Source organism: Chelonoidis abingdonii, chromosome 4, assembly GCF_003597395.2.
Source record: "Chelonoidis abingdonii isolate Lonesome George chromosome 4, CheloAbing_2.0, whole genome shotgun sequence".
In the NCBI taxonomy this organism is placed as follows: Eukaryota; Metazoa; Chordata; order Testudines; family Testudinidae; genus Chelonoidis; species Chelonoidis abingdonii.
The window spans coordinates 65461441-65483520 of record NC_133772.1 but is presented as its reverse complement, the minus strand read 5'-3'; the positions used below and the strand labels follow the sequence as shown (position 1 = coordinate 65483520).

Sequence of the window (22080 nt, the reverse complement as noted above, 5' to 3'; positions counted from 1 at the left end):
TGTTTTGTCATAGTAACTTTGCTGTTTCATTTTGGTGTTTGGTGCAGGAGCTCTTGTTGATAGATAGAAAGGATAGGTGTGGAGTGATGGCTCTCTATGAGAGCGCTTGAAAAAGAGACAATTTAGGAACGTAAATAGCTTGGTGGAAGTTCATAAATTAGGAGAAGACAGGAACAAACAAATGATAATTCAACATGAGACAATATTTTCCATTAACTTGCGTTGCTGTTTTACACTGCATGGATGGTATCTCAGGTGAATGAATTATTTCAGCAGACAGTGGTGCGGAGTACTTAATTTTGTATGATGGGTTGCTAGTTAATGTATCACATTTCTCATGTTCTTATAAATGGATACATTAGACATGACTATGAGGATGTAATCCAATGATTATCTTCAGGGAACTGCGGATATCCAGGTAGGGCAAAGACAAAAACTATCATAGTTTTCGATGCTTTTAATTTTTCCAGCGAGAATAGTCCTTCAAAATGCCATAGAAAAGGTTGCCAGGGGCACAGGGATTCTAGATCAATTATATGGGTAGCCTGCAACAATCTATCATTTGAAGATACATCTATGTGGATTGAAAGGTAAGCAGTCAATATCACAGAATGTAGATAGAAAGGAACACAGGTACAGAGTTTAAAGATAAAAATTAGGAGCAAGAAGCAAAATTGTGGGGATGGTACTAGATAAATGGCTGATGGAGCAGCAGTATTTTAATGTAATCTACCTTTGGTATAGCGTGTTAGGAAAGAAATATTCATTTTTGAATACATAATTCCTTGTATACTGGGAGCATTAGTAAAATCGAAGAGAGATGAAAAGGTAAAGTATGTATTAGTAAATGAAATTGATATCATTATTTTTAAATATATTTACTTGTTAACTAATGTAAGTGAATGAAAGAGCTTAAAAAATATCTGAATAGGAATCCCTAAAATCTATTAAGAAATCTTTGAGAGGATTAACAAAAAATGACAAATTAGTTTAAAACTATTAGATAAGTCCTTCACAGCCCTGTGAAAACGAAATCTTATTTCATCACTGCTTATGAGCCAAAAAGAGAGTTTCATAAGCAATATTTAAAAAAAAAAAATGAAAGCAAACAACCGTGGAACTCATGTATTATAATCAGTAAACCAGAGGCAATCTTTCTAGAGAACATGGTTGATTTGTTAAAAGTGAGGTGATTTATATGCAGGTTTGTTCTAATGTGTTACAATATATTTGGGAGCAATAGTACTAATACTTTTATCTTTTATAGCCGAGCATGAAGTAGCTAGTTTTAGAATGATGTTTGAAACATAAAGAGCCGTGAAGAGATAGATGGCAAAATAAATTGGCTATTAAGATTGCTAAGGAAGAGTAGTCTAGTTAGATTTATTAGATATAACTCTGTCTCATTCTATCCTGTGTGTAATTTGTTCTATGGGTGTTAGCCAGGGAAAGCGGTTAACTTCCATCTGGTTCCGGACAGGCAAATTATGTGTCTCCTGATGAGCACATTTAGATAATTGAAAAGTCTTTATAGACTATTCACCTGTTTGTTGATTTTAGTATATTAATTCATTGTAGGAGTGTGGGGTACATCAGACACACTTCATCATTCAGTCTTCATCCAAAAAATAGTGGAGAATTGTTTCAAGTATTGATCTCAATCTTTAGAGCTCTCAGTTGGCCAGATCTATGCTTTCTCACAGAGTTCAATCTCCCTACAATCCCGCTGCAGCAGCTATGAATGTTTGGGACAACATGCCTACAGGATTAAATTCTCAAATAGTGATCAAGTGAGCCCTAGTCTTGTCATATTTAGGGATTGTGTGGGTGGAGATGACCAGGTCTGTGAGCTGGTTAGACCTCACTCCCACCACAGTCTGGAGATTCCGAAACCTTTTCCCTGGGGAGGAATATGAAGGAAATTCTGTGAGAGAGCCTCACAGAGATGTCTTTCTTCTGTAGGCCCCTTCTGCAGAATGGAAGATCCAGCAGCTTTCCTACTATAGGGTATCATTCCACATCTGATGAACTGTCAAGAGTTGTCTGCTGTTGAACCTGAGCAACATTTTCTTTTTCCTCTCCATCAGGACTATGTCATAGGCTTTTGCCTCATGGCCTTTACCCCAAACCACATATCCATTGAATTTTTATTCATTAAGAATTAGCATTCAGATGGCAAAAATTTAAATAATCCTCATCTGTTTAAAAGGAACTGACATGTACAAATGTGGGTAGCCTAATCTTAGAACAAATATATAAGTGAAATGTCAGGGAATATTACATGCATATTAGAAACATTTGTCCACCTATGGAATGCAAATATTTTGGGTCATCTTTTAAGACAGACAAACTCTGAATGGATTGTGTATAGGAAGGTTAATAGCATTTGGGACCATTTTTTAATGATATTTTAAAAATGCATCATATACTTTGTGCTGTTAATCTTTACTCTTCCTTTGAATCCAGCCCTTTTTCCTTATCCTGTCCTTGGTAATGATGTCAAGTGTGTTACTTTGCCTACAGATGGAGGCAGGTGCAGATAGATGGCTTCCACTGCTTCATTACAATGCTTGCTTCTGGCCTTGGAATCTATGCATTAAGCAGCCTTGCTATTAATGCCTGGGTGAAACAGTGACAGCTTTTCATCCCACCAAGCTTCTTCTGTAAAATTTTATCCAAAGGACAGCTCCTTTGCCAAGAATGGCTTGGTCTGCAAGATGCGAGAGCCACAACTCTTATTGGGCCTGATTTGAGTTAAATCTAGTAATTTGAGAATTACTCCATTTTTTTAGTTAATGGAATTACACTGGTGTAAGTGGAATCTGAATCAGACCCATTAGTTCAGTTGTGGCTCAGAGATGCTTGACACAGTTGTGCCCTTTGCACACCAAGTGCCCTTTGCACTCCTTTGATGTTGGGTTATCTGTACTGGCCAGTTCCCTGGTATAAATGAGAGGTCTAACCTGTGGCAGCTGCCAACAGTCTGTTAAGGTTTTTATAGCAGCTGACTATCAGAAAGAAGCCTTAGCTACTTCCCCAGTCACCGATCATGCCCTTTATAATAGTAGCCTTGAGCAGTGGCAATATAGCATCTTACACCATCCAAATTTTCCACTGCAATTCTCTGTGTTTAAGCTGAGTTGCTCTGGTAAAGCAGTGCATAGTGGCCCAAAGCTGGCTCAGGATGGGGAACAATATGAGGAGTTTAGGTTACTCACTACCTTACCGCTCATACTCAATCATTTGAGAAAATACTTCTCTCATTACCATGGCTTTTGCAATACACTTGTGGAGGAGGCGTTAAACAGAGGCTTTGAAGAGAAGTTTTTACATCCACTCATCCACCACTTTATAACCTTTTGTGTTGTGCTATCTTCTAAACACATACTCATGCACACTTCCAAAGAGCAATTTAAAAGACTAAAAGGCTGAATAATACTAGGTAAAAACAATTGGATTTCAGTTTGGCTCTAAACACCGGTGACTTTGCTCTATTTTCAATTTTAAAAGGATAGTCTTAATTTCTTTTAGTTAATTGATATGATATATTTGAGCTAATGACTGAGTGTGTCTTGTTATCCAAACCTGGATTCCCCAATGTTTTCATTCTGCTTTTTATCTTTTTAATCTGCTTTCTCTAAGCTGCATTATCATAGTGAATTTCTGCTGCATATTTAAAAAATATTTATTTGTAACTTTCATACCTACTTTATGAATAAGTTATCAACCAACCCTGAAGCTATGCTGGCAAATATATATTTTTTTTAAATAATATTTTACGACTATGAATATTTCCCATTAATGCATTTATCAAACAGTTGCAGCCATTCACTTAGGTTTAAGAAAAGATTTCCTTTCTATTAATGCCTCTTCCCCTGCAAAAATCCAACATACTTTGATTTTTTTAATACTAATGCAGCAGCATTTCAACTAATTTTAGTGATCTTTTACGACAGCAAGTTCAACTTATATAACCCTTCTGCTAAGAAAGGCACTTAAAAATACAGACCCATAATAATATACCCAGCTGTACCAAGCTAATGATGAACGTGAAAGGAAAAATGAGGGCGCCTTTAATCATGATTTAAAAAGCGGCACTGTTCCTGATATCTCAGGCAGGGAATTCTGAAAAGGATTATGCTAAATTTGGTCAAGGGTGATGGGATTTGGGGGGAATGGTGAGACAAGTGACCTTAACTGACACATGCTGGGTACAAGGGGTGACCAGATTAATTGAGGCTCAAGTTGTGAAGAGCTTTTCAGGTTTTAAAATCAGTGTAGCATAACTAGACAGATAATTAGTGCATCTGAGCTTGAACTGAAGTTGTGAGAACGTTAACAAGAGAGCGGGGATGTGGAAATTGAGCACGTGCTGTACCCTGTAGTCTGAATGTGAGAAGGCCAAATTCACCTTGTCAGAGCACATGTCACAATGTCAGAGCACATTTTAGCAAGCAGATGCCCTTAAGAACGGCTGCTTGCTGGACTGTTCCCAAATGTAATAGAGAAAATAGCACTTTAGGAATATCAGAAGTCCTTAGACAGAAGACAACTGATCATCTGCAGAAGCATGCCAGTGAGTACCTGTGCTTAATGTAGCCAATAGGTAAAAAAAAAAAAAAAAAAAAAAAAAAAAATTCAACCTCAACAGCATTGAAATGATCATTTATACTTTCAAAACAGCTGTAACAAAACACCCTTTTCTCCAGTAGAGAGAAACTGTTTATACTTACATGGCTGGAAAGGGGAGGAACAATGCAGATCTGGTGAATCAAACGTCTAATTAATACAGTTCTTCAGCCTAAGCTATTTTTTATTTTGATTTTTCAATGGGTGTAAAAGGGACGAGGTGGCTTTATGATAGAGAATACTGTGCCTGTCTGAGCACCATGGCCTCTAGAACCTCCCATGTCTATGGGATGCTTCCACAGAGCACATGCCACATGGCTTTCCAGCCTCAGTTTAGTCTTAACAGGAGTTGGAATTGGGAAGATTACAAGGTCCATATGATCATGTGTAGCTAAAGTAAAGGAGTTTCTGGAGAGTTTCCAATGGACAACCACTGGGAAACATAGGTTAAATCATTAAATTAATCATTCATTTATCTTATCCAGGGCCAAATCCAGGATGAGTCTAAGTAGGTGTATTTTACACATAACTATTATAATTTATTTTCATGTTACAGTGGCTTTTAGGAACCTCAATCACTGTGCTAGTGCCTGCCTGCTGGGGAGTCTATATGTCAGGCAAAGCTAACATCTAAGAGGGGAGGGAGGTATTTAATTCGCATTTATTTCATCCTTCTCAAGTATGTTATTCTAGCTAAGGCCTAGCCTATGCATGAAACTTTTACCAGTAAAACTAGTTCAGGTAGGGATGTGGGTTGTTTTTTGAAATCAGTATAATTATACTGGAAAAAATCCTAGTGGATTTATGGATGTATGTATGTAGTTGTAGTGCTATATGGCTAAATGGATATAGTTTATTTGCTATAAAGGTGACTTATTCCTCTGCCTGTACAGAAATGCTATATAGGTATTAAGCACTTTTGTACAGATAAGCTGCACCACCTGAAGGGATTATGCTGCGTTGATTATGCTGATATAGTTAGAGAAGTACAACTTTCTAAAGTAGGCAGGATCTAGAGTCCCTTTAGATCCTTCAAGGCTTTTTTATCATTCATTTATTTATTATGTTTTATTTTTGTCACAGTCTGTGGCGAGTAGCCATTTGGAGCTTCCAAATAGAGACTGATAGAATGCTGGTAGAAATAAGTAGGTTTTGAGGCAGAATTTGAAGATAAAGGCTGTGAGAAATGAGTGTCTCTCAGCGTGGGGTGCAGTGGATCTGTGTGAAAAGAACGCAGTTGTGAGTGAGAGAAGGAGACTAAAGGCACTGAAATCAAGTGAAACTGGCAGAGATTGAGTGACTAGGAACAGTTAGAAATGAGAGGCAAGATATAAGAAGGCCGAGTGATCGAGAACATTTAAGATGAGGAGTGAATATGATAGGAAGCCACTGGAGCAAGATACTCTGATATATGGGGTGGGTTTTTTAGATTGTTTGGGGCTCCAGGATACCTCTGATGTTCCATTATTTAGGTATTTTATTTTTGTGGTATCACCAAGCTTTCAACATACATTAAGATCTACTGTGGCCTTTCAGGAGCTTACCAGTGAGGCTGGTGTCCTGCTGGCAGAAAAAAAGTCCTTGGTCATTTAGACTGGAGCTTAACATGGTGTGGACAGGGCAAGGTACAGGCATATGCCTTATAAACACCCATACCCCTTTTTCATGTTCCACATAACGGGCAGCATCCCTTTCTAGTGGCGGGGTCAGAGAAGAGAAATTTTGGAGTTGGAAGGGAAGAGGAGTTGTGGGATGTGCACCCTTCAAAGTGTTGCAGTTTAAGATGAAATTTGGCACAATGTGATCCCGAATAAGAAAGCAAATAGGTTTTGAGAGGATTTTTTAATGGCAGCATTTGATTCTGAAATTAAGCCCAGCAAGTAGAAAGATCCTGCATGGATTTCCAAAGATATTGCCTATTATTGGGCTGGAACACTTTTTATATTTATTTATTATTTTGGTAAATAAATGTTACTGCTCCCATTAGATAAGCACTGGAATCTCAAACAACTAGTGATGACATTAACCCTGTCTAAGAAGGTTATTTTAAAATGCATGCAATTACCAATGGGTCATTTGAATGTTTTTGCCTGCAAGGTTATTCTGACAGGCTGCATTTTGTATTATACCTAGCAGCCTCAAAGATAGGGGTAAAAAACCCACATTTTTATTCATTAGGGAACCAGGCATCGAAAAAGGAAGATCTGGACAGTCTTTTTTAAATTGCTAATGTTTTTGCAATATGATGGGGCAATCTGAGCAATCAGGTGGAAGACTCACCTCAGTGATTAGACTGTTGATGGGAGCTGTCTGCATTTCAATATATTACAGAGGGTCTATTCTGTATCTGCTTGCTTAGGTGCGTATAGGATTAACACAGTGAACATAATTAGTCAAATTCCTCCGTAGGAAAATAGACACAACTCCCTTTGCAGTAACAGGAGCTGCACTCATTTATTAAAGATGAAGTTGGCTTGATATGACTCAAAGCAGCAGAGAAGCTGAACAAAGTCATCACTGTAAGCCGTGTATATATATTTTGTGCCAATATGTCTCCACAGTGGAACTCTGAGAGGGGAAGTGGGTCCATTCACTGTAAAGATCCATGTGGCCAAACCACATGTAGGGAGGAGAGCAGCTGGCTACATGAGCTAATTTGTCCCAAACCCTGCATTAGGCACTACCATGTCTATTTGGGTTCCATAGCTCCATAACACATTGGGGCTGAGGATTCATTCCTAGAGTCCCACTATGTTTCAGCACATCTGCGGAATAGGAAAACTCTTTTAGAGCAAGTGTTGCTTTTTCCAGCGTACAGCTAATATGTTTTAGAGCTAGATGTGCCGGGTACATGCTCAATATTGTGGCAAATTGCGCGGTACTGTTCTGCTGGGTCTCTGCGCTTTCTCTTCTCTGGGTAGGTTCAGGGCGCTATTGCTTGCCTCTGAACCAGTTCTTAATCACTCCCCTAGTGTCCTTGGAGGGGAGTGGAGAGGGAGGGACCTGGGCCCGCCCTCTATCCAGGTCCCAACCCAGGGGCCCTGGGGTTGTGGTGAACCACTTGACTAGTGGTTTCTTCCCTGGTTACTTCCCTTTCATACCTGTCAGCTTGTGAAGGGCTTCTCGCCTCTCTTCTATACAAGCCTGTGCCCCTTACTAGGGTTTCTGTTGGGCTTCCCAATCCACCACAGCACTCCTCCAAACCTTCTATTCTCTCTCGACAAACTCTTCTCTTCTGCAATCTGCACTCTGCTCCACTCCAACCTTTCTCCTTCAACTACCACACCCTGTCTGAGCTGAAGCAGGGGTTTATCTCATGACTGGAGTCAGGTGCTCTAATTGGAGTCAGGTGCTCTAACTGGAGTCAGGTGCTCTAGTTAATCTAAAGCAAACCTTCCTCCCTTGGCAGGGATAAGGCCCCTGCTAACACTCTTATGCTGCCCTCTGGCCATGCTGTATCCACATATCCCCCCCCTGTCAACACCAAGGGTTGGGCTACTCGGACGAGAGGCAGTGTTGGCATGAGAGGCCATCAGCGTTGCCGTGTTGGCTTCCAGCCCATGCTGGACCCGAAAATGGAAAGGTTGCAAAGAGAGAACCACCTGTCACTCTGGCGTTTCTCCTTGTTCCTATGCATCCACTGGAGCGGGGCGTGATCAGTTCTAAGGATAACCGCCGCCCAGAAGATAGTAGCGGAGAGCTCCATAGCCCATTTTATCGCCAGACATTCCTTTCAACAACAGCGTATTTTTGTTCCCTGGGGGGAGCTTCCGGCTGAGGTACAAGATGGGGTGCTCTTCCTCCCCTACCATCTGGGAAAGACGGCACGGTCCCACCTCCGAGGCGTCCGTCTGCAGGATGAATTCCTTCTCGAAGTCTGAGGCCATGAGTACCGGATGGCAGCATAGGCTGTCCGCAAATCTGCAAATGCTGCTTCGCCGCATCTGTCACTTCACTATCTCGGGGCCGAGCTTTTATCAGATCCGTCAATGCCCGCTCTTGTGGCAAAATGAGGGATGATCTCCGATAGTATCCAACTATACCAAAAATGCTCTGACCTGTTTCTTGCGGATTGGTCGAGGCAATCTTGTATTGCCTCCACCTTGTTCCATTGGGCTTCACCACCCCTCTCCCTACACATGCCGAGGTATTTGCCTCAGCTAGTCCTATCACGCATTTCAGAGGATTACGGTGGACCAGCCTTTCGCAAAGCGTCCAGCACGCTTCCACTTTGTCCGGTGTGTCTCCCAATCAGGCTATGTATAACTATGTCGTTAGATAGGCGGCGGCATAGTTGGCATGGGGTCGTAATAACTTATCCATAGTCTTTGGAATGTGGCAGGGCCCCATGGAGTCCAAAAGGGAGGACAGTGTACTGGAACAGGCCATTGGTGTAGAAAAAGCAGTCTTTTTCCTGGCATCCTTGGCCAGGGTATTTGCCAATATCCTTGTCAGTCTAGGGTGGTTAGGTATTTGGCCTTGCCTAACTGATCAACCAGCTCGTCAATGCTGGTATCGGGTAGGAATCGAAGTGGGATACCTCATTATTTCCGGAGTTGTTACAAAACCTCAGGGTGCCATCAGCTTGGGGACTAGTACGATCGGACGGACACTGGCTGTGGGAATTCTTCAATGACCCGAGTCCAGCATCTTCGCACTTCCATCCTAATTCTTCCTTTTAGCTCTCCGTATTCGATATGTCTTATCGTCACCCTTACTCCGGGGCTGATGACAATATGATTGGACTAGTGCCGTTCGACCTGGTTGGGTACAAAATACGTCCTGGTTCCGGTGATTCATTTCAATGACTTCCATTCCGTTGTCTGGGTTAAGTCAGGGATATCTTACCTGCTCCTGCGGCCGTCTGCCTGAGGTAGAGCTCCTCGAGTGACCAGACACGTCTCTCTGTCATGCCAGGGTTTCAGTAAGTTGATGTGGTATATTTGCTCTGGCTCGGCGGTCTGGTTGTCTACCTTATAATTCACTTCTCCAATGGCTTCCACTATCTCATATGATCCGTGCCAACTGGCTAGGAGTTTGCTTTCTGTGGTCGGCACTAACACCATCACCCGTTCCCCCGGCTGAATCTTCGCATTTTCGCCCGATTGTAGTAGTCCGCTGTGCCTCTTGTGCTTTTTCTTCTACAGGCACTCCATTTACTTCCACTACCTCCTCCCTCACGTTCGCATATAATGGATCTTCGCCTGGTCCTGCCCAAAGGTCTCACGTGCAGTGCTGAATGACTTAATTCCAGGGGCCTATTTCAACTCTTCCCTGGGTGCTCCCCTTGGGCCAGGACTCCTCTGGAGTCTCCGTGGCCCGAGCCTTCTCCTTGTCTCCTGGGGGGTTCGCCTACCCACAAGGGAAGTCTTTTGATTAGCTGCCAGAATCCTGGTCCTACTTTTAGCCGCCCTTCGTTCTCGCCTAGCCCTGCGGGGTTTTCCAGGGATGGAAACAATTCTGGGAGCAAATTCAGCAACATTGGGTCAGGCTATCTTTAGTTGCTCTGTCTCAACCTGGGGGTTGCTAGCCTCTTCTGCCTCTATCGGGTCAGTAAGTCTCAAACCCAGGAAGTCTCTCCAATCAAAACAGGATAAGGGAGCTTGGGACTACTCTGCAGAAACTCTGGTGGTATTCCCCTGGATTTCAATCCGTACTGGAATTGTAGGTAAAAATTCCGGTGCATGTACGCATGTTACCCTGTGCTTTTGGCCGAGTTAGTTGGTCTGTTCCCACCAACTTTCCGAGCCACGTGACAGCACTCACGAATCTATTAATGCTATGGTTTTATACCATTCATTTTTACTGGTCTGGTAAATCCATGAGGTCAATGTAACCCCTACCAGGTTGATCAGGCCACATTGCTCCCCATAATTCCCATTACACTGCATAGGCACCTCCTTGTTGGGACATTGGCTGCTATATGCCCAATTCCCCACATTCATAACACGTCCTCATTCGGTTATACCCCTGCTGGGGCTAGTTGGCCAGCCCCACCACTTTCCCAAACCCCAGTCCCTTTCTGGCCTCGAGCCATTCCTCACTGTCGTTCTCTCGGTTTGTTTTTTCTAGAGTTCTCGACAGTCGGGCCTTGGGTTTGGGTTGTCTTCCAGGTTGCCGTGTCTCCCCGCTTGGAGTCTGGAACAGTTCGCGGGCTGCCAGTTCTTTCCACGAGGGACCAACTCATCATAGTAGAGGGTCATTCTGACCCACCCAGATCTGAGCCTGGTGGTAACCCGCATATACCGGTCCAATATTATACCTCCATCATCTCCTCAGAGCTATAGGCTTCAGGGTGCAGCATTTCCGGGTCAGGTGGATCAAGTCAAACACTGCGTTCGGGGTGTCTTGTCCTCCATATATCGCCATTCATGGAATCTGGGCTCGTAGTGCCGTTGTCACTCCGAACTGGCCAGGATCTCTGCCTTTAGCTGGGAATAGTTTGCTGCAGCTCTGCAGACATATCGTAATGACCTTCTGGGCTTCCCCAATAGGAATGGGGAAGGATACCAGACCATTGTTCTCGGGCCAGCCTCCGCAGGGTGTTCTCTCAAAGCCAGGAGTATGCTTCCACATCATCCTCCTGGTCATTTTTTGTAAGTAATGGCTAGCCGTATGTCCGGTCCCTTCCCGTGGTGATTCTGTTCCATAAGGTCTTCATCTGGCTTATAGGTCTCTCAGCAGGGCTCGGTCCTGAGCAGCTGACTCAGCAGCAGCTGATTATTTCTTGCTGCATCTAGTCGCCTCTTGTTGGGCGGTTGCCTGGACCTTGTAGCTCCTGCTGGCGCGGTGGCATGTATAAAGCCTTGACCACTCGTCCATCTTAAGGGTGGAGAGTTATGTCTCCCCCTGACTATGTCCCCAGCGCGCAGATCCCACTCCTGACACCACGTGTGGCAAATTGCCGTACTGTTCTGCTGGGTCTCGCACTTTTCTCTCCTGGTAGTTCAGGGCGCTATTGCTTGCTCTGAACAGTTCTTAATCACTCCCTAGTGTCCTTGGAGGAGGGGAGTGGAAAGGGAGGACTGGGCCGCTCTACTCCAGGTCCCAACCAGGGGCCTGGGGTTGGTGAACCACTTGACTAGCGTTTCTTCCCTGGGTTACTTCCCTCTCATACCCGTCAGCTTGTGAAGGGCTTCTCGCTTCTTCTATACAAGCCTGGGCCCTTACTAGGGTTCTGTGGGTTCCAATCCACCGCAGCACTCTCCAAACCTTCTATTTTCTCTCTGGCAAACTCTTCTCTTCTGCAATCTGCACTCTGCTCCACTCCAACCTTTCTCCTTCAACTACCACACCCTGTCTGACTGAAGCAGGGGTTTATATCCCATGACTGGAGTCAGGTGCTCTAATTGGAGTCAGGTGCTCTAACTGGAGTCAGGTGCTCTAAGTGAAGTCAGGTGCTCTAATTGGAGTCAGGTGCTCTAACTGGAGTCAGGTGCTCTAATTGGCCACAGCTGTTCTAGTTAATCTAAAGCAACCTTCCTCCCTTGGCAGGGAATAAGGCCCCCTGCTAACACTCTTATGCTGCCCTCTGGCCATGCTGTATCACAATATGTTAATTTATCTTGCTTTCTTTCATCTTGGAGCAGGCTTGCTTTTTCAGGGCTTACTTCTGAATTCATTTGCCTTCCCTATTATATGGCATACTTACCTAAAATGGCTTTCCCCCGACTTTTAACTGAATTGAATGTTTACCTGATGTACATTTAATAACTTAATAGTATTAAAATGTGTATATATATTTAATTATTTTTATAGTAATAACCTTTCATTTCCCTTTACCCTCTAATTTTCTTCTGACTCCCGCCCCAACCCCCTAGATGTTGATGTCAAGGAGGGCTGCACAAGGATAAGGTCATTCATGGTGATATTTTCCAGCATTTTAAAAAAAAAAATTAGGAATGATTAAACAGCAACTCTTCAACACTGATGCTGATAGGGGACTGTGCTATGCTGACCACCTGGAAAATAGAGGGCCAGATCCTCGGCTGGTGTAAATTAATGCAGCCCCAGGGAGGTCAATGGATCTATGCTGATTTGCACCAGACAGGGATCTGCCCCAGAGTAGTGCTTCTCTTTCCATTTTTATTATTAACATCACCTTTCTGAGTACATGAATCCTATTTTAGGGACAGAGGAACTATGAACCCTATGTGGGCTGCTGTATTGTACTGAGCATTGCACTAAGGAGCAATACCCTCGCTCTCCTTACGAAACCAAACTATACCCTATAATTCAGTGATCCTCACTGAAAACCTCTAGGCCAAATGTGTCTTTGTTATTGTAGAGAACTAGCTTATGCAGATGGAAGTTGGTGATATGTGAAGGATCATTATGCTGTGTCAAGTTTCATTTTAAAGACCATATGTAGACCTTTTTTTAAAGGAAAACAAACTACTTCACCAGCCTAGAGAGAAACATAAATCATGTATTTTTTATCACCTCAAAAGACCACCAGAAGATGAGCTCTGATATTTCAAATACGACAAGCAATCTATACGCATGAATCACAATGAGTTCTATTACACCTGTGCTGATGCATACCACTGTGTGGTTTATGGATTCTACTCTAACAATGATCTGTAAAAAAACAAAGCTTTTTTTCATGGATATCTAGTCCTACACAAGACTATGCCAAAAATTGTGGGCTAAGTAAATGGCCGTAGCATTACTCCTCAGACTTTGTCCCAGTAAAATATTGTTGCCAACTTGTGACTTCTGATCACTACCCCCTGAAAAAGCAACAGGCTTAAAAGTACTACAAGGGCAGTGGAGAATATAAAGAACTGAAAGATGTAGCCCATTTTTTTTTAGTGGTTATTAATTATTTTTGACTTCTAATTAATTCTCATTTAAAGATATGGGGGATTGTGGAGTTCTAGTCTCTGAATCAGACACAACAGAACCAAGGTTATTAAGGTCAGTATCTGGTTGGGAACCCCATTGCACAATGAAGCAAAGGTTTAACAACTTTTATTAACACAATTAGTCAAGAAAAGCTCCAAACCTCATAAAAAGATAGCAAAAATGCAGCGTTAAGGTGATGTCTTGTACCATTCCTCATGTATGTACTTGTATACTTACATACTCACACCCTCTTTGGGGATCTGGTGCCGAGAGACTAAGAAACTGCTCTGTCCTTGGGATGCCAAATGATGGTCCAGGTCCAGATCAGTTGATGACAACTTCCTGGTACAAGTGCTGGAGGAACTGACTAGGGGCCGTGCTCCTCTTGACCTGCTGCTTACAAATCAAGAAGAATTGGTAGGGGAAGTAGAAGTGGGTGACAATCTAGGCAGCAGTGACCATGACATGGTTGACTTCAGGATCCTGACAAAAGGAAGAAAGGAGAGTAGCAAAATACAGACCCTGGACTTCAGAAAAGAAGACTTAGACTCCCTTAGGGAACTGATGGGCAGGATCCCCTGGGGCAAGGAGTCCAGCAGAGTTGGCTGTATTCTAAAGAAGCCTTATTGAGGGCACAGGAAAAAACATCCCCGTGTGCAGAAAGAATAGCAAATATGGCAGGTGACCAGCTTAGCTTAACAATGAAATCTTTGATGAGCTTAAACTCAAAAAGGAAGCTTACAAGAAGTGGAAATTCGTACAGATGACTAGAGATGAGTTAAAAATATTGCTAGAGCATGCAGGGATATAATCAGGAAGGCCAAGGTACAATTGGAGTTGTAGCTACCAAGGGAAGTGAAGGGTAACACGAAAGGTTTTTACAGGTATGTTAGCAACAAGAAGAAGGTCAGGGAAAGTGTGGGACCCTTACTGAATGGGGGAGGCAACCTAGTGACAGATGATGTGGAAAAAGCTGAAGTACTCAATTCTTTTTTTGCCTCGGTCTTCACAGACAAGGTCAGCTCCCAGACTACTGCACTGGGCAACACAGTGTGGGGAGGAGGAGAGCAGCCCTCAGTGGTGAAAGAACAGGTTAAGGACTATTTAGAAAAGCTGGACATGCACAAGTCTATGGGTCCAGATCTAATGCATCCAAGGGTGCTGAGGGAGTTGGCTGATGTGATTGCAGAGTCATTGGCCATTATCTTTGAAAATTTGTGGTGACTAGGGGAGGTCCCGGATATTGGGAAAAAGGTAAATATCGTGCCCATATTTTAAAAAGGGGAGAAAGAGAACCTGGCCAACTGTAGACTGGTCAGCTGCACTTTAGTCCCTGGCAAAATCATGTAGCAGATCCTCAAGAAGCACTTGGAGGAGAGGAAGATGATCAGGAACAGTCAACATGGATTCACCAAGGGCAAGTCATGCCTGACCAACCTGATTGCCTTCTATGATGAGATAACTGGCACTGTGGATATGGGGAAAGCAGTGGATGTGATATATCTTGACTTTAGCAAAGCTTTTGATATGGTCTCCCACAGTATTCTTGCCAGCAAGTTAAAGTAGTATGGATTGGATGAATGGACTATAAGGTGGATAGAAAGCTGGCTAGATTGTTGGGTTCAATGGGTAGCGATCAATGGCTCGATGTCTAGTTGGCAGCCGGTATCAAGCGGAGTGCCCCAGGGGTCGGTCCTGGCATCGGTTTTGTTCAGCATCTTTATTAATGATCTGGATGATGGGATTAATTGCACCTTCAGCAAGCTCACAGATGACGCTATGCTGGGGGGAGAGGTAGAAAGGTTACCTAGGGAGGTGGTGGAAAATCCCTCCTTAGAGGTTGTGAAGGTCTGACTTGTCAAAGCCCTGGCTTGGATGATTTATTGGGTTTTGGTCTGTCCGACCCCAATGCGGGTTCGGTGAGTTTTTTAATCGAGTGAGGAAAACCAAGACCAAGCAGACTGACAGTTCAAAATACCATGTGGCCGTTTATTAACAGGGAGAAAATCACAACTTGGGCTGGGGAGGAGCACTTCTATCAACTAACAGTGCTATTAAAACAAGAAACCTCTACACAATCTAAACAAGCTATTTACATCTAGTAACACACAACCAAATACTTCAAAAACAACTGCTCTTGTAAAAGGTAAACGAATACACCAAAATTAAATGATCTGTGTGCACACTTAACCATATATTATCATCAAAGACACCAAATTAAATTCAATAGCAGTTATTATAACAACTCAATCCTGGTACCATATATACATAACTTTATAACAGCCCGCAGCATATGCAGTTGTATAACAAATAAAAGGGGAAGGAGGAGAGGAAAGGCTAGGCAAAGCACAGACAGTTAGTGAGCAAATACCGTATTTCAGGCGCAGCTAACCAGCAGTACAGACACCAGAAGCATACCGAATCTGTGGAAAAATACCGTAGAAAAAATAAGCAACACGTGAAAAATACCGTTGAAAAAAAATAATAAACAACACGACACGAGCCGGCTATATCTGGAGGACCCCTGGCTGAAGGGTTGATCAGGTCCTTCAGTCAGTTCGCGGATACTCCTACAGATCCTGGCACGAGGCATGGTTTTATTCCAGGGACCCTTTTACACCTGGCGAAATTTGATTGGTCCCTAGTTCCCCCACCCTCCAGGTTCCGAGCTGTTGCCCCCTATGTGGGCAGATTTTGCACACGGCACACTAGAAGCTACTAGAAGCTGCACTCAGCACACTAGCATAGTTTTGCACACAACCCTAATCCGACCCTTTGAACTGCATTACGATTGGTCAGATTGGGCCCCTTTGCACAAGGCACGCTGGTGTTTTGCACACAGCACTAACCTGACCCCTGGGTTGCTAGGCAGAAGAGCAGGAGACTGCACACGACACTAGTCTAACCCCTAGGTGACCAGGTAAAAAGGCGGGAATCTGCACACGGCCCTCCAAGGTTGCACACCGCACCACGGTGCTGCACACAGTACTAGTGTGACCTTTAGATGACCGGCAATTGGCCATCCAGACACCATGTCAGGCCAGAGGCCTTTGGGCTGCGACAGGTCCTGCTTTGAGCAGGAGATTGAACTAGCTGACCTCCTGAGGTGTCTTCCAACACTAATATTCTATGAGTCTATTATCCAGTGGCCCACTCCCCCATCTCAGTTGATGGTCTGGCCTGTTATAGGGCCTAGAGCCTATCAAGAATATTAATTGCAAATGTCTATCCTCCCTTGTCCATATCTAACTTCCTCACCCTAATAATGTTGGAGTTTCTCTATCCTATAGATTAGTATATTAATAATGTCAACTTTTATCATATACATCGATTTGTTGCCAAGGCAAGTTCATGATTAAGCATTTGCCAACATTTTATCCTAAAATATCCAAGCCTAGCATCAGTTCAGTGTTCTTATGATTACTTTGTATCATTATGCACAAACTCCCTACTTAAGCTGTCCCCTGTTCCCCAACACTCAGGGTAACTGTTGGGCCATTTACCTGGGCAGAAGTTCAATGGCCTCAAAGTTTTATGCTAACTGTTTAGTTAGTGTCTTATGAGATACAGGCCTGACTAAAATAAAATGCTAAAGCTAGTTTTATGGGCTACAAGGGGTAATATGGAATATAAGAGGAAAAGGCACAAAATGAGATTGAGGATGGGCCTATGTGAGTGGCAAAAGAGGGGAGAGGGCTTCGTCTCACTCCTTACATCTCTTTTGCCAGGCCCAGGCCCAGACTCAGACGTAGTCTTTTCACTACCTGAACATAAGGACTGCTGCTGCAAACTAGTAATCAAATCAGCTTCTGAAGTTCTTAGTCTCCTCTATGAGTTTTAATAGGATCAATATGCCACATAGATATTTTTCTTGGGGTTGTAAATTTCCTTTTAATCACTGGTAACTTGGAAGCAGCCTTATTTATTTATTTCTTGGGGGGGGAGGGGGTTGTTAGTATTTTTCTTATAGTGAATCAAAATGCCAATTAATTTCTCCATCAACATTTTCCAATCCCCCCATTTTTTATTTTTTTGGGTCATTGTCCAAAGACTTCCTTAATGAAGGTAGAGACAAGTGTGGGGTAATTTTCAGGTGAATTGGTTTCTGTTTTGATGTTCTTGTGTTTTTTCAGGCATCTTTCTCTTCCCTGTTATGCCAGAAAATTAGTAGACATGCAAGAGCAGAATCCCTCAAAGCTAGGAGCCAAAAGCCTATTAAAAAAGGTGGCAAGTCCCAGGTGTATGTCTCAGGTGGCTGTAGCATGCACTGGTGTGATAAGTAGACATTGGGGGATTTTTCTTGGCATTTGCCTTTTGTATCCTGCTGCTTTAGACATTTTTATACAATTTATCAAGAGGCTCAGCATCAGAAACAAGAAGAATGAGGATAGCTGGCTAGCTCAAGGTGTTTGTAAGGGGATGTGGAGTCCTTTGCTTCCAGGCCATCATTTCAAATTCAGCCCAGACTGGTAGTGATCAAAACTCAGTACCAGCTAACAGCTGTTTGGCCAATATGAAATGATTTAGTTAGTGGTCTCAGTCTAGTTTCTCGTGGACAGCTGTCCAATAGCATAGAAACCATGAGCACAATTGCCATGTTTGTTGCAACTCACAGCACAAAGCCTAGGGACTGTATCAGCATGGAAACAGAACTGCTTTTTCACCCTTACAGGTTCCTTCAGGCCAGAGCTGTGACATGTGGTCGGAGGGCTCTGGGGAAGCATGCAGTGTTGCTGTCTGATCTGTACCTATACAGTGGAGATAAATAGAGACTTCAGTCTCCAATGCTGCTGTCAATTCAGTTTCTTGGGCATAGACATTCAATAAAATAACTTGTAAGGAGAATGTAATAAGAAAAAATGGGTCTGAGTCTCCTTTCACTTAGTGACATACATAAATCAAGAGTAAATCTTCTGAAGTCAATAGAGTTGCTTCAAAGAAAACTGGTGTTAGTGAGAGAAAAATCAGTCCCAATCAGAAAAAAATGCTGTTCAGTCCTAACGTAGAAGTAGCTTATATTTTTGGGGAAAAGATTGCCACTAAGTGAACTCCACAATATTTAGTTAATGGCAGTTTTAGTCCCCCTTCTCAGGCAACAAAAATTGTTGTGAGTTGTGGCCTTGCAATAGATACTGTGATCCACTAATAACAAATAGGGTTGCAGGGCCAGGTCCTGGGCCCTGCTAAACCTGTTATGTCCCACTGGGTTGATGCAAAGCGGATAAAAAGCTGGTTTAAGTGGCCATGTGAGATTCCTAGTTGTGTAGGAGGATTCTTCAGTGGCACAGAGCTGAAGTAACTGGCCCAGTTCTACCTACCTTCTTGTAGTTCACAGCATAGGGCTGTGTCAAGGGAGTGGAGACATGACCTGAAGTGCGGTTGTGCTATAGTGATCCTAGGCTCCTGGAAGGGCCCTTGGTAGCTGTTACAGCTTGTGCAAATTAGGAACTTGCAAAATCAGAGCATCTTTTTGCTGCATAACAAACACTGCTATTTCATATCTGTCCAGCACTACTCCTGACTGATACACAAAGTATCATTGTATATGGAGCTACTGTGTCTTCATATTCTAGCTTCTTTATGGGGGCAGAATTAAAGTTGTCTGGGTGTATTGTTTGGGAGCAGTACCTGAACTATTCATCTCCTGGTTCCTTTTAGTTTGTGATTATTTTTGTTGTAATGCTAACATCGTCTAGGAAAATATGGGGGAGGAGCTTAATTCAGTATTTCCTGGTTTTCCAGCATTTAACTTTAGAGTTTGGAAGTGTACAGTACAGAGACATTATTGTGTATCAGCAGCCTTAACTCCACCTTAAGAAAGATTTTGCTAGTAAATTTATGCTAGTAGATTAATATTAGAGTTTAAGACTTTTTTGATGTTCTTCTGGGTCTTGTAATTGGAATTTCTCTTCTCTTATTTCAGAATTGAGACATTGTGAGCATTTAACTGTGCAATTGACTGTGTTTGTGCTGGTTCTTTTCCCCCCTCAGATATTGATGAGTGCGCTGCTAAGATGCATTATTGTCATGCCAATACAGTGTGTGTTAACCTGCCTGGATCATATCGTTGTGACTGTGTCCCAGGATACATCCGTGTGGATGATTTTTCATGTACAGGTGAGCTTTTTTAGTCTTTGTAAGAGCACAGTGGTATCCTGTTTCTTGTGTACTGACCAATTCGCTAACAAATCTCCCCTCTGGATTACAAATTATAGTTGGCCCTGAGCAGGTGTGCAAGTGGGTGAGGGTGCACAAGGAGCCTTCTTTCCTTTGCACACTTTTAGGGGACAGATACAGAATGACCCAAAGAGCTCAGGCACTCTTCATGGTTAACACCATCAATTTAGGGAGTCTACCTGGGAGGAATGAAGGTGGCAATATGGCATCTGTCCATCTTACCTCTGCATTGCATGTTCAGTGGAACTGACTGAATGTAGAGGAAGCTCATACTGCATCTAGTTTCTAGCCTTCAAGGGTGTCATGATGTTACTCCACATACCCATCACTTCACTAAGGCTGAGAATTATCCATCCCATGCTTCAGACAGTGCAATGTTTTTTTGGGGTGGGGAGAGGAGAAAGGATTCCACATGTTCTAGGGGAAAAAGGAAATGTTTCTCTAGCAGTTCTTTGGAGTTGCTCAATGGTTTGAAACACCAGAAATAGTCATGGAGGAAATGAATTAATGAACAGAGTCAAGGAGAGGTGGTCAAAGATGTTAAGCTGTAGGTGAATTGTATAGATCATACCATATGAATCCTGATTAAACCTTTATTCCACACCACACAATCCTGTATTCTGTAGAGGTTTCATTTGCTGCAGATAAACTAATCAAACATGTCAGAGAGTTTGACAGTTTTACTGAGATTAAATTTTGTATCCTTCTGCTGTAAAACCAGTGGCCGTAGTTGCCGTGAGTCCAACACTACAGGGCCCAAAGGAAGAAGAAAATTATAATCACTATAACAAATAAAAGGACCTAAAATAGTTTTTGTATACATAAAAATTTCATGATATCTCAGATATTCCAGGACAGAAAGATGTAATAATATCAGTTTAACACATAGATATCACTATAGATGTAGTAATATGTGTGTCCATATCTGTATAATGCCCTTAAGCATTTGTTTGTCTGACTGTCTGGAAAATGTTAGTGTTAGTGCCAGGAGTTTCTTATTTCTACTGTTTCTAGGTCTATGACAGAGATTACTCAAGGGTAGAGAACAAATACAATAGGTTTATGCATTGAAATAAATACATTTTTAATAACTGTCAGCAAAATCAGTCCTTAAAAGTCTTAGGGGATCTTGGATAACTCTTATTTCCATGTACGCATCTGAAGGAGGCTTCACTGACTATCAGAAAAATTATTTCTTCAGAATATGAGAAAATCTCTTGAAAAGTGCTCTGTTCTATCCATACCTGAAATGATAACCTCTTTCAGTGACAGCCCTCAATCAAGGCTGTGTTCAGAACTATTCAGACATATTTACTGAAATAGAAATAAGAAAACTTAACACAACCCCAGGTTTTGATATTATATTGGGCAGTCTGTTCTCTCAAGTAGAAAGATGGCCAAGAAATGTTCAATATGAGAGTGGTTATTCAGGGTAGAAATCATGTATACATTATCCTTAGGGAAAGTCATAGACACTGTCTATTTCATGATGACAGCAAGTCTTATCATATAGTTTATAGAAGCTTTGGAAAAGTCCTCCTCACTTCTTGAGAGAGGATGATGCTAAACAATTCACATTCAACAGACTCTTTTTTTTTTTTTTTTCCTGACAGTTGTGTGTCTCTAAAGCCCTTTCTCTGCCTTGTAAGTAAGCCCTGAGTTCTCATTGATCTTTTACAAACTATCATACAGGAAAAATGTCAGCCATTGAATTTTGTAGGGTGCTGTCTTCTGACTTTGTACACCAGATAGGGTAATCATTTTTATAATGAAGGTAAACCTTTTTGATAATCTGACACTAGTTTTCTAATTCCCTAATAATCCTTTCATTCCAGCGAAACAGTGTCATTAGATATGGAAATGATTTAAAAACAGAGTATTTGTGATTTACAGCAAAAGTGTGGAGTAATAAGACAAGTGCTTGAGAGTAATGGGCGAACAATCATTTACCGCATAGACACACACAAATCTCTGTATAAGTAAGAAATAATGGAATGAGTGAGATAACAAATATTCCATGCAGTTTTCATTACGTTGCTAAAACCATTTATTTTTTGACATCACGAGTAGGAGTACTGAAAGGGAGCATGCATTCCACGTAGTTTAGGAGAAGCTTGGTTGAACTGGTAGTTCATAATTAGAAATAATAGCTAATTAAAATTATAAATGTATTTCAGTTAAGTAATTGCGCAATGGAAGAAATATTCCTTTCTTAGTTTTTGCATTATATAAATGTATCTTAGAAAATAAATGTAGCAAGTACTTAGCTTATGCCTCCACTTGTTGCTACTGATGTCTTTACAAGCAACATTGAATGCAGCAATTACTCAGCTATCTAATGTGTTCCTAGTTACTGAGGGTACATCTACACTACAGGATTATTCCGATTTTACATAAACCAGTTTTGTAAAACAGATTGTATAAAGT

General features: G+C 42.2%; 1 protein-coding gene across 7 annotated transcripts in view; it reads left to right on the top strand.

The window, feature by feature from the left end:
* The window catches only part of NELL1 (neural EGFL like 1), a 465038-nt gene that overhangs the window by 202993 nt on the left and 239965 nt on the right, over positions 1 to 22080 (top strand). For all 7 annotated transcript variants that reach the window (XM_032794577.2, XM_032794575.2, XM_075065234.1 and 4 more), the window contains one exon: positions 19468 to 19593. In XM_032794577.2, coding sequence (XP_032650468.1) covers positions 19468 to 19593 — 126 coding nt within the window. The remainder of the gene's footprint in view (positions 1 to 19467; positions 19594 to 22080) is intronic.